Source organism: Panthera tigris, chromosome B2, assembly GCF_018350195.1.
Source record: "Panthera tigris isolate Pti1 chromosome B2, P.tigris_Pti1_mat1.1, whole genome shotgun sequence".
In the NCBI taxonomy this organism is placed as follows: Eukaryota; Metazoa; Chordata; class Mammalia; order Carnivora; family Felidae; genus Panthera; species Panthera tigris.
Window position 1 is genome coordinate 76,324,362 of NC_056664.1, and position 16,068 is coordinate 76,340,429.

At 43.5% G+C, this 16,068-nt stretch overlaps 1 protein-coding gene across 1 annotated transcript in view; it reads left to right on the forward strand.

Moving 5' to 3' along the window:
* The window catches only part of NT5E (5'-nucleotidase ecto), a 49,474-nt gene that overhangs the window by 16,450 nt on the left and 16,956 nt on the right, over positions 1–16,068 (forward strand). Inside the window, exons 2-3 of the mRNA XM_007076939.2 lie at positions 3,529–3,751; positions 8,521–8,709. Coding sequence (XP_007077001.2) covers positions 3,529–3,751; positions 8,521–8,709 — 412 coding nt within the window. The remainder of the gene's footprint in view (positions 1–3,528; positions 3,752–8,520; positions 8,710–16,068) is intronic.

Genomic DNA, 16,068 nt, shown 5'->3' on the forward strand with positions numbered 1-16,068 from the left:
AAGGAATACATTTTTGTAGGAAAAGTTAGCTGTATATAGAAGAAAGAAATTTGTTAGAGATTCTTCTGCTCATTCATGTATTCATTCAGCGGTGCCTCCCTGCTCTTCTCCACAGTCTGTGCTAGGCACTAGAGGGGTTCAGAAGGCAGGTGCAGGTGCTGCACAGAGGTGAGCAGTAGAGCAGAGAATGTGCACCTAACTCAGAGAGGGAGCTCAATGAAGGGTCCACGGGAAGTATCGCTTCTAGAAGGATCATCACACTTCAGGAGCTAAAGCCATTGATTGAATAAAGTAGTAAAGGGATGGTATAAAAAAGAAATTTCTATTCTATCCTATTCTATTCTATCGTTTCTATTCCTCTACCTACCTATATTTAGATCTACCAATCATCATTTATCTGTTATATACAAAGGGACAAAGATAAGTCCAAGCATGGAAAACTGCAGGTACTTAGGATTTTATCTTGAGTAATCCCTATATATACCAGGCCTTATGCACAGCTCTTTATATATAAGCATAGTGGTTAAGAAGGTTGCAGTCAAACATAAGTGGTTCTGATCCCAGCTCTACCACTCACTAATTGCGTGACCTTGAACAATTCATTATGTCTCTAGATCTCAGTTTTCCTCATCTGTAAAATGATAATAGTAATAATACCAATCTCATAGCACAAAATCAGTCTTTCTTAACAAAGTCACTTTGCACGATGCTGGCGTGTGGCAAGTGCTTGGTAAATGCTGACTCATTTTCATTACAACCTTTGCTTTGTTCATTCGCTGCCCTTCCAGAGGAAGCTGTGATTTAGAAGTGTGCTCAGGTCAAGCTCATGATTGGTAGTGCTAACCTCGCGTGGTAGTGCTAACCTCTATGTCCAACTGCCACATGGCCACTTCCCTCCAAGGACTCACAAGAACCGACATTTACTGTGTTCAGAGCCCCTTCCCCCAGAAATCCTCATGTTGGCCCAAGCTGCCATCACCATCCTGTCAATAAAGCCAGAAATCCCTGGGCAGCTGAATGCCCCCCACTCGCTCTTCCTCACCAACCACCGCCCCCCCCCCCCGCCCCACCACAACCAGTATCCCACCTTTGCCTCAATGTTTTGGTTCCATCCATTCCCCTGCATGCAGTCCTCACTGTTCCCTCCTGGATCACTGCATCAGCTCCTACACTGGCTTTTTGCTGGTGCCATTCCCTTCTCTAAACCATTCAACATAGTGCTGCCAGAATAATCTTTCTAAAATGCAAAGCTTATCGTGTCAATCTCGACTTTAAGGTCCTACAGGGACTCTTCGCTGCTCTTGTGATAAAACTCAACATTCCTGAGCTCTTTGAGCCATAAGGTTCTCTGAGACCCGGTCTTGTCTTCAAGACTTTATTTCTGACACCCACCACCCGTTAAAGTGGGAGACAACCACGCAAGGTTGACAACCATGCGAGGAGACAACCACAAATAAATGAAAAAGGTAACTCCAACCATTGCCAAATGGTACCAATATATTGCTGTTGGTAAACTGCAAGGTGACTGACACATTGGATAATCCTCCATGAAGAATGATAGAAATATTCACTTTTTAAGACTTTACAATTAAGCAAGATAGTTAATTGTAATCTCATAGGAGAGACTGATTTCACCACAGGAAGAAATCATGGTGTTCTAAAGAGAAGATAAAAAGGGGGCACCTGGGTGGCTCAGTTGGTTAAGCATCTGACTTCGGCTCAGGTCATGATCTCATGGTGGTTCGTGGGTTTGGGCACCGCATCGACTCTGTGCTGACAGCTCAGAGTCTGGAGCCTACTTCAGATTCTGTGTGTCCCTCTCTCTGCCCCTCCCCTGCTCGCACTCTGTCTCTCTCTCAAAAATAAACAAACATTAAAAATAATAATAAGTAACAAAGAGATGATAAAAAGATGATTACCCAAGGCTGGGAGGTCCTTTAAGACTTAGGTCAGCCTTTAAGAGAGAAATCATTAGTTAAGAGGAAGAAGTAAAGATGGATACTCAGAGGTGGGGGAGGAGGTGGGGGAGGAGGTGGGGGAGGAGGCAAATTCAGAAATTCTGACTTTCATTAGGGAGACAGGTGTGTGGGAATGTGAAGACATTGTATTGCTCTGTATAAACATATGTGTGAGGACATAAACACACAATTCTTTGAGCCACAGATGTTCAGAGGGGCACCTGTGTGGGTGGAGAAGGGCTGCAGCGCCGAGCAGGGTGAGGACAGCAGGACATGGTGGCTCAGGGAGCACATAGTCTGGCGAGGACTCCACGGACATGCTGAACATGCCATTGGAGTATGCAATGTTCTAGGAAGGAAAGGAGTGGGGCCTGTAAGAGAATGCAGGAGGGCCCTAATCTGGGTTGAGAGGTCACCAGTCAGCACTTTCAGGTCTATTCCCAGATGAACGGCAAAGTGAAGCAAAATCAGGTGTGCCGTGGGAGAGTTTGAGACTCACTAGTTTAAGTACTAAGTTAGCAAAACAGCCTTGCAGCCAGCACAGGAAGGTAGGTGCCTGGGGGACATGGGCTTATGCTAGGGCCAAGGGAGAAAGGGGCGGAGGGTTTTTCAGAGGAGGTGGCTGGCATGCGTGTTTTGTCAGTATTACTCTGGGGGAAGCTGCCAGATGTCAAAGAGGTTGTTTTGCACCCAGTAGCCACTCCCAGAGCAGTGAGGAATGGGAGACAGCAAAGAAGGTGGGAGGTGAGGCTGCCTGTAAACCATGCCAGCTCCCCACCAAGTCCTGCGTTCCGAGTGGGTTAACAATGCCCTGAAGGTCGGTGAACATTTCACCATCTTGATCTTCCTGGGACACGAAGCTGCTGGGAATGAAACCCACGACGGCCCAGAGCTGCCCGAAGGAGGAAACCCGTGCCCCCCTGCAAAATGTAGAGAATGCCATCTCCTGTTACCTTGGAGGATCTTCATTTTCCCCAAAGAATTAGAGGACCACACAGTCCTTGGGAAGACATAGTTGTGGGAACATAAAGGAAAAATGACCGAGACTATGTGGACACCAGAGGAGGAGAGGTCACTGGCATCTCTACCAACAATACATTTCCAGTCGCCTTTTGCTAAAGTCCTGTTGACTTTAATGGTTCTCCCAGCAGATGGGATGTTGAAACAATTGCATTGGGGGGTTGAAATGTGGGTTTATGAGAGAAACCCACCTGTAAAGCCTGGGCAGAGCTTAGGAAATGGCAGACTCCAACTTGCCCCACATCTGAGGACAGCAGGGACAGCGTTGCAAGTGACTCTTACATGCACTGATGCCACCTTCAGTAGGTGCTGTGGGATGTGGGAAGCAGTTCTCAAATGAACCTGATGATCTGTGTGTCCATGGGCCCAGCGCCAGGGTCACTGAGTAAAATCTCCTGTTGTGAGGACGACAGAGGTCATGCCATCAGCCTCCTAGAACCCTATCAAGTTTGGGAGCCACTGGGCTAATGTAGTATTCTTTACAGTATATTTTTGTTTTTGCAGAAATTCCAGAGTACCTAATTCTTGTTCTCTTTTCCCTTTCTACTAGGCACTGGGAAATCATGAATTTGATAATGGCGTAGAAGGACTGATTGATCCACTCCTCAAAGAGGCCAGATTTCCAATTCTGAGTGCAAATATTAAAGCCAAGGGGCCACTAGCATCTCAAATATCAGGACTTTATTTGCCATATAAAATTCTTCCTGTTGGGGATGAAGTTGTGGGAATTGTTGGATATACTTCAAAAGAAACCCCTTATCTCTCAAATCCAGGTATTTTCTACTTTTATAGCACTTGTTGCTTGCAAATAGATGTATTAAATCAGAGCTTGGCATTATTTGTATGGGCTGTAGGCAAGAGTAGGAACAGCGTGCTGTGTTGGGCAAATGGCATACTTAGGTTAACATTGATAAAACCAGTCTGGTGACTTCCACATTGTTCTAAATTACTTCTTATGGACATTGCTGTTTTGTTCACTGAACTTCTTTGTTGACATACACAGTATCTTTGTTTAATTCAGTGCATTCAAAATTGGACAAGAAAGCCATTTACATCCAGTACTAAACATTACAGAGTTACTTACTGGAGAATAAAAGCTGTATAATTCACTGCCCTATTGCCTGCAGAGCCAGAGAGCCCAAAGCTAGGGCGTTACCTCAATTTACCTTACCTTTCCTTTTCTAGTATGATTATTATGTCTAGTTAACTCTCCTTGTTCCCTTTTTGTTATTTTTAATGACTTTGTTGTATCCAGCTTTTTGAGAAATACATATCCTTGAAAGGTCTCATGGTATACATATCCTAATATAAATATTTTTTATATATGCTATATTTCATATAGTATATATATCTGTATGTGTACATACATACACATATAACCCTAAAATCATTCAAGAAACATTTTGGGGGCACCTGGGTGGCTTGGTCAGTTAAGCCTCCAACTCTTGATTTCACTGAGGTCATGGTCTCATGGTTCATGAGTTCAAGCCCTGCATCAGGCTCTGTGCTGACAGTGGACCCTGCTTGGAATTCTCTGTCTCTCCCTCTCTCTGTCTTTCTCTCCCCACCCTGTTCATGTATTCTCTCTCTTTCTCTCAAGATGAATAAACTTTAAAAAATGGTTATTTTATAAAAAAAAGAAACATTTTTGAGCCACTTTTACAGGAACACTTTCACCAAAACACTTTGGCAGTAAGAACAAAAATGATATTTTTTCTAAATTATGCAAACCAATTTTCTTCCCATATTTGGAGAAAAAAAGGGGAAACTAACAGAAATAAAAGATACAGCATAGGGAAGTTAGTGGTATTATAGTAGCATTGTGTGGTGACAGGTGGTAGCTACCTTGTGGTGAACATAGTGTAAAAAAAAAGAAAGGAATGAAGGAAGGAAGGGAGGGAGGAAGGGAGAAAAAGAAAGAAAAAGAGAGAGAAAGAGGAGAAGGAAAACTAGGAGCTGGTATTATCCAGAAATAAGGGTTTTCATTAAGAATTAACTGATAAAGGGCTTACTATCATTTAACAATTAAAAAATGATATATTTATTGTTGTTGTGACAATAGGTCTAAGCCATTGGAAACAGCAACAAGGTCAGCCCTGCTTGGCCCTGAGCAGCATGGCTCTGCTCTGAGGGAAAGGTTGTACAGCCAGCCTGGAGACAGGGCAGGCACAGGCCTTCTCTCCTCTCTGCTGGTAGGGGAGGTGGGGATTATCAGGCACTCCAGGTGGCAGGTAGGCATCTGTCCCACAGGTGACTAAGCCTTTGCATACTGTGTGACACACAGTCAATAAATAGCTGTTTTTGAGGTCATTATGGAGCCCGGGGGGAGTTGTGGACATGATGAGTCACCGGCTCTCAACATGTTTCAGAAGTGCTCTTCTATGAAGTGTGTGGTCCCACCAGTGGGACCTGGACAGTCTTAGGCTACTCTGAACCCCACCCAGCTGACGATAGTCCTCTGCTTCATTCTGCCTCCCACTCTGGTTGGTGATCCGACCTCCCCCCAGTTTGAGGGGGTTGCTGTGGTTCGGGCCTTCCAGGGGTTTTCTGCAAAGAGGAGCATATGCAGATTGCAGAGTGAACCAGGCTGCATGACTGCTAACAGAACAATTGCCAATGTCAGTAGGCCTGGGGTGACATGGCCCGGTGTTTGCTGCCCTTGCCCCTGGTTCCCGTCAGGTTGGACGCTCCTGCTCTGGGTCCCCAGCTCCCACAGCAAACACCTCTCCCCCTTATTACACTTGTCTCTTACTGTCAGCTTCCTGTGCTGGCCTGAACAGCTGAGGACAGAGCCTGGGTCTCTTCTCAGTGAACATCCAGAACCTAGTAGAGAGGCCAGCATAGGATCCTTGGATAAAGATGTGGCCTTGAATATTTGAATTAATTATGTGTCTCTATAATTTCTATTCTACCCGCTGGCTTTTGAGTTCATTTAAAATAGAATGTGATTAAATGCCATAAGAGAGCTAAGAACGAAGTCAGGGAGTGGGGCAACGTCTTTTAGGAGCAGGGGGTGAGTGACTAGCTTGGAGGTCCTGTAGACTTGAAGAACCTCCTTGGCCACCTCGAGGGCACACAAGCATCCTGGGGCAAAGGGCATTCCAGCGGTGAGGTCACATGCTAGGACACAAGCCTCACGAGGGCAGGGACCTTATCTGTCTCATTCACTGCTCCATGTTTTGTATCATACCCAGCATGTGGGAAGTTCTCAATAAATGTTGCTAGAATGAACACATGAGAGCAGGGAAGTGTGGGGGCCACAGTCACAAAAGAGCACGTAGTTCAGTTCCTTGGAACACAGGTTCCAATCAGGGAAAGCAAAATTCTGGGTGAGGACTGGATTGTAGGGCCTCCTGAATGACTGATCAAGGAGTTCAGGCATGATGGGGAGAAAAGGTTATCCCTTCTTGAATAGTCGCCAGTAAGAAAGGAGAGGTTGTTGGTGGAAAGACATAGGGGCTTCAGAAATAAGTCCCCCTTTGCTGGGGTTCTGATAGCACCCCATATTAGCCCTTTACTAGGTTGTAACAGAAGGGGGATCTGAAGGGATGATGCTGTCATCGCAGGTCCCAGGAGAGAAAGGCTGAATTGTGTCGGAACTGATCCCAGCACTGGGATGGGGAGTGTGGGGGATAGAATGGTATTTCTAGGGACACTTTCTTTCTACCAAGACCACAGGCCCAGTGCATGGGTTCTTCCTACAGATTTCTGGCCCCTGATCCAACCCCATCCCTCCAGTCCTGCTGCCTACGTACCCACAGGTATAACTGGTATTTCTAGCACATTTAATTTATTTTAGCTAGGTAATGGAATTCCTACAACCCCCTTCAAGATATCCTGAAACATATCCCATGCTTTTGTATATGTGTGATGACTGATCCCAAGAGGCTCCTGACACATTAGGAGAATGCATTCCTTTGTTCTCAGAGGCATTTCTCTGAACTTTGTCCAAAGACTAGTTACAGCCAAACTAAAGCAGAGAATGGTAGTGTTCTCAGAAGGTCTCAATATTTATTCTTTCTCTTTCTTTCTTTCTTTCTTTCTTTCTTTCTTTCTTTCTTTCCTTTCCTTTCCTTTCCTTTCTTTCCTTCCCTTTCTTTCTTTCTTTCTTTCTTTCTTTTCTTTCTTTCTTTCCTTCCCTTCCTTCCTTCCTTTCTTTCTTTCTTTCTTTCTTTCTTTCTTTCTTTCTTTTTTTCTTTCTTTCTTTTCCTTCCTTCCTCTTTCTTTCTTTCTTTCTTTCTTTCTTTCTTTCTCTGCCTTCCTTCCTCTTTCTTTTTCTTTCTTTCTCTTTCTTTCTTTCTTTCTTTCTCTGCCTTCCTTCCTTCTTTCTTTTTTCTTTTGTTTTCTTTTCTTTTCTCTTCTTTTCTTTTTCTTTCCTCTGAGTGCCTGTGTGTAGGCACCAGGGCTGCTGACAAGACAAAAAAAAAAAAAAAAAATCCCTGCCTACTGGAGTTTACAGGTTTAGTGGGCAAATAAATGAGTAAGATATTTGGTGTGTCAGAAGGTGCTACGTGCTAAACAGTAGGGGAACAGCAAGTGAGGCATGGGGGAGGACATACCTTGTCAATTTAAAGGGAGGCTCAGGGAACTCACAGAGAAAGTGACATGGCACTGAGGAGTGACCAGGGAGCCCTGGACTTCTTGGAGTAATCAGCAAGAAGCAGATTATTCTTGATGTTTTCATGGCAGACAATGGTGGCAGAGCTGTTACAACTCCTGATGTTTAAATGTCACCTGTGCGTCAGTGACAGCACTACGAGTCCAACGGCACGTCTGTGAGTTGCTGATTTTCAGGGTGTGGATCGGCACAGTCACACCCACACTCACCAGTCTGTCCCATGGGCGCAAGCTCCCCTTACTACTACAAGGGGGAGTAAGTGGCCAGAGAAGAATGTCCACAGCCGAGTGCCAGCAATGTGTGGCTGAGACCCTGTCTAATGCAGAGCTCAGTACTGCTCTAGTGTCGACCTTACCAAATGAGCAAGACAGTTGTCAACTGGTGTGTTAAGCTTGGCATTCAAGGACTAGTTGCCAGCAGAGTTTTAAGTTTGAAGATGGATTATCCTGAACTTGCAAACAAAGCCTTAGAGGTACTCTAGGTTCCTCCCCACCCACCCCCCACTCAGTTTTATTGAGATATAACCAACACACAGCATTGTATACATTTAAGGTGTGTCAACACCATAGTGACTTGACATGCATAGCACAACATGCTGATGTGCTCAGGCAAAAACAGATTTTTAAAAAATAGATAGGCTTCCAGATCTGAAGCCTCCTCATAGCTTGAGATTGAATTAGAGCAACATGGTATCATTCACAACCTTAAACTAATACAACATTAAGTGAATGTAACTGAAGATTATGATGCGAATTTTTATTGGCATTTTAGGGATTTTATATTTAACTTATAAATATGTTTTGGTTTCAGTAATTTAAGAGCTTCGGTAGATTAAGGTGATTTGACTCTATGTGTTAGTATGTGTAATAAGTAATATAATAAAAATTATTAATAAATGTGCATTTTACTTATCTTGTTCCTTAGGAGGGAATTTAGTATTTGAAGATGAAATCACCGCATTGCAACCTGAAGTAGATAAACTAAAAACTCTAAATGTGAACAAAATTATTGCACTGGGACACTCTGGTTTTGAAATGGATAAACTCATCGCTCAGAAAGTGAAGGGCGTGGACATCGTGGTAGGAGGACACTCCAATACATTTCTTTATACAGGTAATTGTTTCAGAAGGATTACACTGGCCACAATGTCCAGATAACTTACTTTGTGTCTTTGTCTTTGTAACTGTTATTATTATTTTTACTACAATTTAACATATAATATATATTATGTATATTTCTATGATATGTAATAGATGTATAATACACATACATAGTAAGTTGTAAATCTTATTCAGAGACATTCCTAACAATTTATTGGTTTAATGATTATGTCAGCTCCCATTTATGTATATTATAAATATATATAAAATATATGCATAAAATATACATGTAGGGGGCGCCTGCGTGGCTCAGTCAGTTAACTGTCCAACTTCAGCTCAGGTAATGATCTCATGGTTCGTGGGTTCGAGCCCCGCATCTGGGCTCTGTGCCGACAGCTCAGAGCCTGGAGCCTGTTTTGGATTCTGTGTCTCCCTCTCTCTCTGCCCCTCCCTTGCTCACACTCTGTTTCTCTCTCTCTTTCAAAAACAAACATATAAAAAAATTAAAAAAATAAAATATGCATGTAAAATAAAAAGATTACTGTGAGGCCCCAGCCAAAAGTCAGTTTATATCAAAAAGCAACATGTCATATAAAAAATTTTAAGCATAAACAAAATAATATAAATAAGGCCTTCATAGATCAAGGTGACAGGATTTGATTTGTAGGTTCACGAGCAGGAGCTGGAACTCTGGGTTCCAGTCCTAACTTTACTACTGTGTACCGGGACTTAGGACTACGAGTGTCCTGGAAGCAATAGGTACTGTTGCTCTTGAAGGTATGCATTCCCCCCGCCCTCCCCCCCACTCCCTCCTTCTCTCTCTCCTTAGTGTTAGGTAGTTTTAGTTAGAAAACCTCTTTTTTTTCCTTCTGTTTGGAACCTATAATGTCCCAAAACTTTTGAGTCTAGCTCAGTCAGTCTTTCCTACCATGCCCCCTGCCCACCACCACTACCTGGAGCATTGAAGTACTTTCAAGAATTAGGAAGAAGGGAAGGAGGAGGGCTTGGCTGGTAACTGACTTTTATCAGCAGTGCAAAGGCAGGCTTTGGTTGGGCAGAACCCTCTCCTTGAAGAGATTGCTGCTTTGGCCGTCTCTGTGTGGGCTATCTAAGGTGATCCTATTTTTAAAAGATTAAAAAATACCCTGAACAGTAAAAAAAAAAATACCCTAAAAAGGTTAAAAAAGGGGTTATCACTAAAAAGAGCATACAGGGGGGCGCCTGGGTGGCGCAGTCGGTTAAGCGTCCGACTTCAGCCAGGTCACGATCTCGCGGTCCGTGAGTTCGAGCCCCGCGTCAGGCTCTGGACTGATGGCTCGGAGCCTGGAGCCTGTTTCCGATTCTGTGTCTCCCTCTCTCTCTGCGCCTCCCCCGTTCATGCTCTGTCTCTCTCTGTCCCAAAAATAAATAAACATTGAAAAAAAAAAATTTAAAAAAAGAGCATACAGGTAATTTTTACTTTCTTCTTCGCACTTCCAGTTATTTTCAAACAACGAATGCATGTTGCTTTTGCAATCAGCCAAAGAAACACAAATTATGAAAAGAAAGAAGCACAACCTAGGGTCAGAAGTCTTCCTTCCTGACTCACGTCAGAGACCTTGAGCAGGTCACACCCTCTCTGAACCTGTTAGCTTTGTTTCAAAATGGAGATAATACTCAAAGTGCCACATTGTTGTGAAAATTACGTGAGGTGGTGTGTGTACTCCTGGGAAGGCACTTCATAAAGTGTAAATAGCTGTGTTCTGGCATGCAGTGGTATGGAGACTGCCCACCAGTGAAAATATACCAATCAAAATGGTGACACTGGGGACCTACTTCATATAATGCTGAGGGTGCCTGGGTGGCTCAGTCAGTTGACTCTTGATTTTGGCTTAGGTCCTGATCCCAAGTCGTGGGATTAAGCCCCAAGATTAACAGTCTCTCTCTCACTTCCTCTGCCCGTCTCCCCTGCTTGCTCTCTCTCTCTCTCTCTAAAATAAAAGAAAAAGTAAAGAATGCTGGTATCTACATAATTGATTCCTTACTAATTCAGTTCCTTCGTAAGTATTTTATCTCTTGCTAGACATAGGCTAGAGAAAAATTTCAAACTGGATTACATCCATTAATGGTTGTGATATAAATTAGTGGATTAAAAAATTTTTTAACAGACTAGACTAAAATAGGTTAGGAATTTAACATTATTCAAATGAACATACATTGTTTCATGGCAAAAGATGTATGTGAGATGGTGAGGACAGCTAGCTCCCAAGTGCATAGCACGCAGGACATAAGTGTGACAAGAACAGTGGCGGGCACTGGTGGTGATGTGAATTTCTTAGTGTGAGCAGTGTTGCGGTCAAACATCTGGGAGCCATTTAAGTAACTCCAGGGGAGTTAGATGGGCTGAGAGCACCAGACCAGGGAAAATCCCATCGGAGTAAGTCATGGGGCACCACTGGGTAGAAGTGAAGACTCTGGGGTCATGCTGGCTGTGCCACTGAGTGGTGGCGGGATCCTGTCTCTGTCTGATCTCCTCATCTGCAGAGTGAGGATGGAAACAACCCTATTATAAAAGGTCATCATGACTTGACCTATGTCATGAACAGGGGTAGCTGAGGCCCCTCAGGACAAGGCCTAGTATTTGAGCTGTCCTTATTTCAGTTATGTCCCAACTCTGTGGATGAGATCTGTGAAAAACCCTCCCTTGGTGCCTTTTCTTAGCTTTTCTCTGAGGCAATGTCAAAAAAACACAAGACACACAGCTGGACCTAGATGTCTGCCTCCACCCCCCTTCATCCTGTGGGATAGTGTTTCAGACTGTACTGGCTTCGAACCATACTAAGAAAGGCATTGTACATGATGCCACAAACACACGCTCACAAACACACACACACATACACACACACACAAAAAGAAAACTTTCACGAAGAACCTGGAATGCACTCTGATATTTTCTGTACTACTGTTTCATTTTTTTTAAGTGTCAGTTACCACCCATTAAATTAATTTCCTCATATGGTAGCTGGCCCATATTTTGAAAAACTCAGCTCCAAATCAAGCATGAGCAAAACAGTGCATAAACAAGCAAAGGAATCTACCCCTCCTTTCAGATGCTAAAGTCATTTCCATGTTCCTCATGATTTGCCTTTACACCGTCTTACCCAGTGCCGTCCCACAGCACCAATTGATCATCCACAGCCTTGATGTGTGGCCATCGATTAGTGTGCCCTGATGGGCCTGAAAAGGCTCAGTGATCATGCCTGGCTTCCCATTAATGCTCCAGCCTGTGTCCTTTTGTCCCTGCAATTTCGTTCCAGCCAACAAAGTACTGCAAAACAGTATGTGCCTTTTGCTAAGTAGATGAATTTAGTTGCTGATGAATGACTGGATGAAAGAAAGATTTGGGCATACATATCATAATTTGTTTATACATAAATCTTGAGGTAGATAATTACAGGCTCTGAAAGAAAACTGCCTCTGTAGTCTTAGTCATTTATTTCACATTTCATGATTGCTTAGCCAGATTAAATTTGTTCTCATGAAAACATTCAAGTTTAATACTCTTCATTTTGAGGGATGAATTTACAACTGAAGGTAATTCCAGGATGCAGTAGGGGATGAAGCATATTTGCTTGTTTAAATAAATTTGCACAGACTTAAAAAAACAAAAAAACAAACAAACAAAAATTCCTCTAAATTGTTTTTGGAACTAGCATAACTTAAAGTTAAATATGATAAGCAAATAAAAATATAGTTAAAATAATACATCCCTTGGAATTTTACGTCTTGCCATGCACATAACCCAACACACACACACATACACACACACACCTGAAAGAAAATTTCACAAAAAATCTGGATTGCACCTGATATTTTCTGTTCTGTTATTTAATTAAAAAAAATTTTTTTAACATTTATTCATCTTTGAGAGACAGAGAGAGACAGAGCATGAGTGGGGAAGGGGCAGAGAGAGGGAGACACAGTATCCGAAGCAGGCTCTAGGCTTTCAGCTGTCAGCACAGAGCCCGATGCGGGGCTCAAACTCACGAACTGTGAGATCATGACCTGAGCCGAAGTCGGAGGTTCAACCGACTGAGCCACCCAGGCGCCCCTGTTATTTAATTTTTTTAATGCTGGTTACCACCTATTAAATTAACTTCATTGTACTGTAGCTAGCCCATATTTTTTAAGACTCAGCTTTAAATGAGGCATGACCAAAACAGCGCATGAACTGCTCCCCCTGCAATGTTGAACATCATTCCAGGTTCTTTTGAGTACAACCATTGTGCACTTGGAGCTGACCCCAAGATTACCTGACGGCTCTCATGTCAGAATGAAGAGAAGGGGTGCGGCCTACTAGGCTTACAGAATCTGGAAGCTGCAAGGAAGAGAGCTATTCCCACATGTTTTCTCCAAAGGAACTAAATGCAAGATACAGTTATTACTTCTGAAAATAGCACTGTGAGTAAATGAAACTGCAAGAAGGTCGTGTTAAGATGAGAACCAGTCTCTCTCTCCCCATCCCATTCCTTTGGACTCTGCATTTTAACAGGCCATAGTGATAAGACAGTGTTAATGATTTACTTTTAATTTGTTATATAAAACCCTGTTCTATAATGTAAAAAGTGAATGGGAAGTCTGGTACCTGGAAAGCTACTAGGCCATAGGTGTAGCTGGATCCTCTTGGTAAGAGAAGAGCATGGCAGACAGCTGGGGCATCACTCCTTCCCCTACTCTGTCTCTGTCAAGCAGTGTCTCCTGACCTCATGGAGATAAAGCAAAGACATTGGGGCCTGACCCTGCAGAGCAGTAGAGATCCAAAACACTGGATACCTGTTGTAGCTTGGTAAATGTTGAATGAGTGAATGAATTTGTAGTGAATTCATGCCTACTGTACAGGACTCCCTTATTTGCTCCAACCAGCCAGAACTGGGTTCAGGCCAACAGCCTGGACTGGATTTCATGAGGGTTTTGTGCCCACTCTGGGTACGGCTCCATGACTCATCATCTCCTTCAGACCTCCCAGTCATCACTGAATGTCCAAGAGTGAGTATTTGAGCAGTAAATCTGGACACCATACAGATATGGAGAATATTACGTGGCTCACTGAGTTCCCTTAAGGAAACATGACAGCTAAAGTGTCATGGTGTCATGGTTGGATACAGAGGTAGCCAAGGACACTGTGATTCACCCCTCTGGTTGCCAAAGACCTCTTGACTGGGAAAACAGGAGAGAGCCTTTGGTCTTAGATGCTTGAAGCTGCTTGGTGTAGCTACACCAGAGGCCGGGGATGGAGCAGCAGGCCTGACTAGCTGGGCACCAAGGGCATGTCGGGCTATAGTCTCCAAACTGTGCCCTGAAGAGCACCCATGGCCAGGAGCCTGAAGCTAGACTCGCCCAGCACACCTCAGCCTGCACTATGAGAAGTCTGTTTTATGGCTCACATTGCCCCAAGGTTTCCTGCATGCAGGAGATCTAGTTTCTAAAAAAAAAAAAAAAAAAAAAGTTAAATCTCTTGTTTTATTTTTTTTAATGTTTATTTATTTTGAGAGAAAGAGAGCATGAGTGGAGGAGGGGCAGAGAGAGGGAGGCACAGAATCCAAATCAGGCTGCAGGCTCTGGACTGTCAGCACAGAGCCCGACGTGAGGCTTGAACTCATGAACTGTGAGATCATGACCTGAGCCGAAGTCAGCCGCTCAACCAAATTAGCCACTGAGACACCCCCAAATCTCTTGTTTTACACATTTAGGAGATAAATTTAGGCCCCCAATTTAAGCTGAATGTCTGCGTTAAGGTCATGAAACCACACTGAAAGAGAGCTAGCACCAAAACCCATTCTCTTGACTCCCAGCCCTGGTTCTGCTTTACAAGCCCCACCCAGCTCATTAGTTGAGAAAATTGAATTGAGAGGAGTTGGAAGAAGGGGTGGGCACTCAGACCCTGCCCCCTCGGGCATATGGATGTCACTACAGGGAAAGCATAGAAGTCTTGTCTGATCCATGGGAAAGTGTTGGCTGACCTACTTAAGCTTAGTCATTTAGCAAACATTTATTGAATGCCTGCTGTATGCTGGGCAAACCCAGGAGACACGGCAGCCCCTGTTTTCCTGGAACTTGTCTTATAAGGGATATCGACCCTGATCAGATTTTTTTAAGTATGCAAACAAATCAATCTTATCATATATAATTATAAAGCATGCTATGAAGGGAGAAGTTCCAGATGCTGTGAGAGCACCTATAGGAAAACCTGACCAACGCTGGGGGATCGTCACACAGTGTTCTCCTGAAAAGCTGACATTTGGGCTGAGATCAGAAAGACATCCAGGAGCTAAAGTTGGTAAATAATGATCACTCATCTTTATGGAGCATTTACCAACATAGGCTTTCCTCACTGCATTAACTTCTATAACCCACCCAGCAAGCATGGAGGCTGGTATTATTATTTTCCCCATTTTACAGAAGACTAAACTGAAGCAAATGTCACAAATGCACATGTAGGCCTTTGGCTCCAAGTGGCAACCCATAGTCCAAGGCTTTGGAGGCAGGTGTGGCTTGGGAGTGAGAGAAGCCGAGACTGCTGATGCACAGGGCGGTCGGTCTAGATGAAGCTGGCAAGGCAAGAAAGGGCCACATCACGTAGGTTATGATATCCTTGTCAAAAATTGTCCTGTTTTTCCTACGACAGCAGGAGATACTTTAAACCAGGGAACACATGATCATATTTATGTTTTAGAAACCTCACTCAGGCTGCTGTGTGGAAACTGGATTAGAAAGAGGCAAAGGGGGGCTAGTATCCAAAATCTATAAAGAGCTCATCAAACTCCACACCTGAAAAACAAATAACCCAGTGAAGAAATGGGCAGAAAACATGAATAGACACTTCTCTAAAGAAGACATCCGGATGGCCAACAGGCACATGAAAAGATGTTCAACGTCGCTCCTTATCAGGGAAATACAAATCAAAACCACACTCAGATATCACCTCACGCCAGTCAGAGTGGCCAAAATGAACAAATCAGGAGACTATAGATGCTGGAGAGGATGTGGAGGAACAGGAACCCTCTTGCACTGTTGGTGGGAATGCAAATTGGTGCAGCCGCTCTGGAAAGCAGTGTGGAGGTTCCTCAGAAAATTAAAAATAGACCTACCCTATGACCCAGCAATAGCACTGCTAGGAATTTACCCAAGGGATACAGGAGTACTGATGCATAGGGGCACTTGTACCCCAATGTTTATAGCAGCACTCTCAACAATAGCCAAATTATGGAAAAAGCCTAAATGTCCATCAACTGATGAATGGATAAAGAAATTGTGGTTTATATACACAATGGAATACTACGTGGCAATGAGAAAAAATGAAATATGGCCTTTTGTAGCAACGTGGATGGAACTG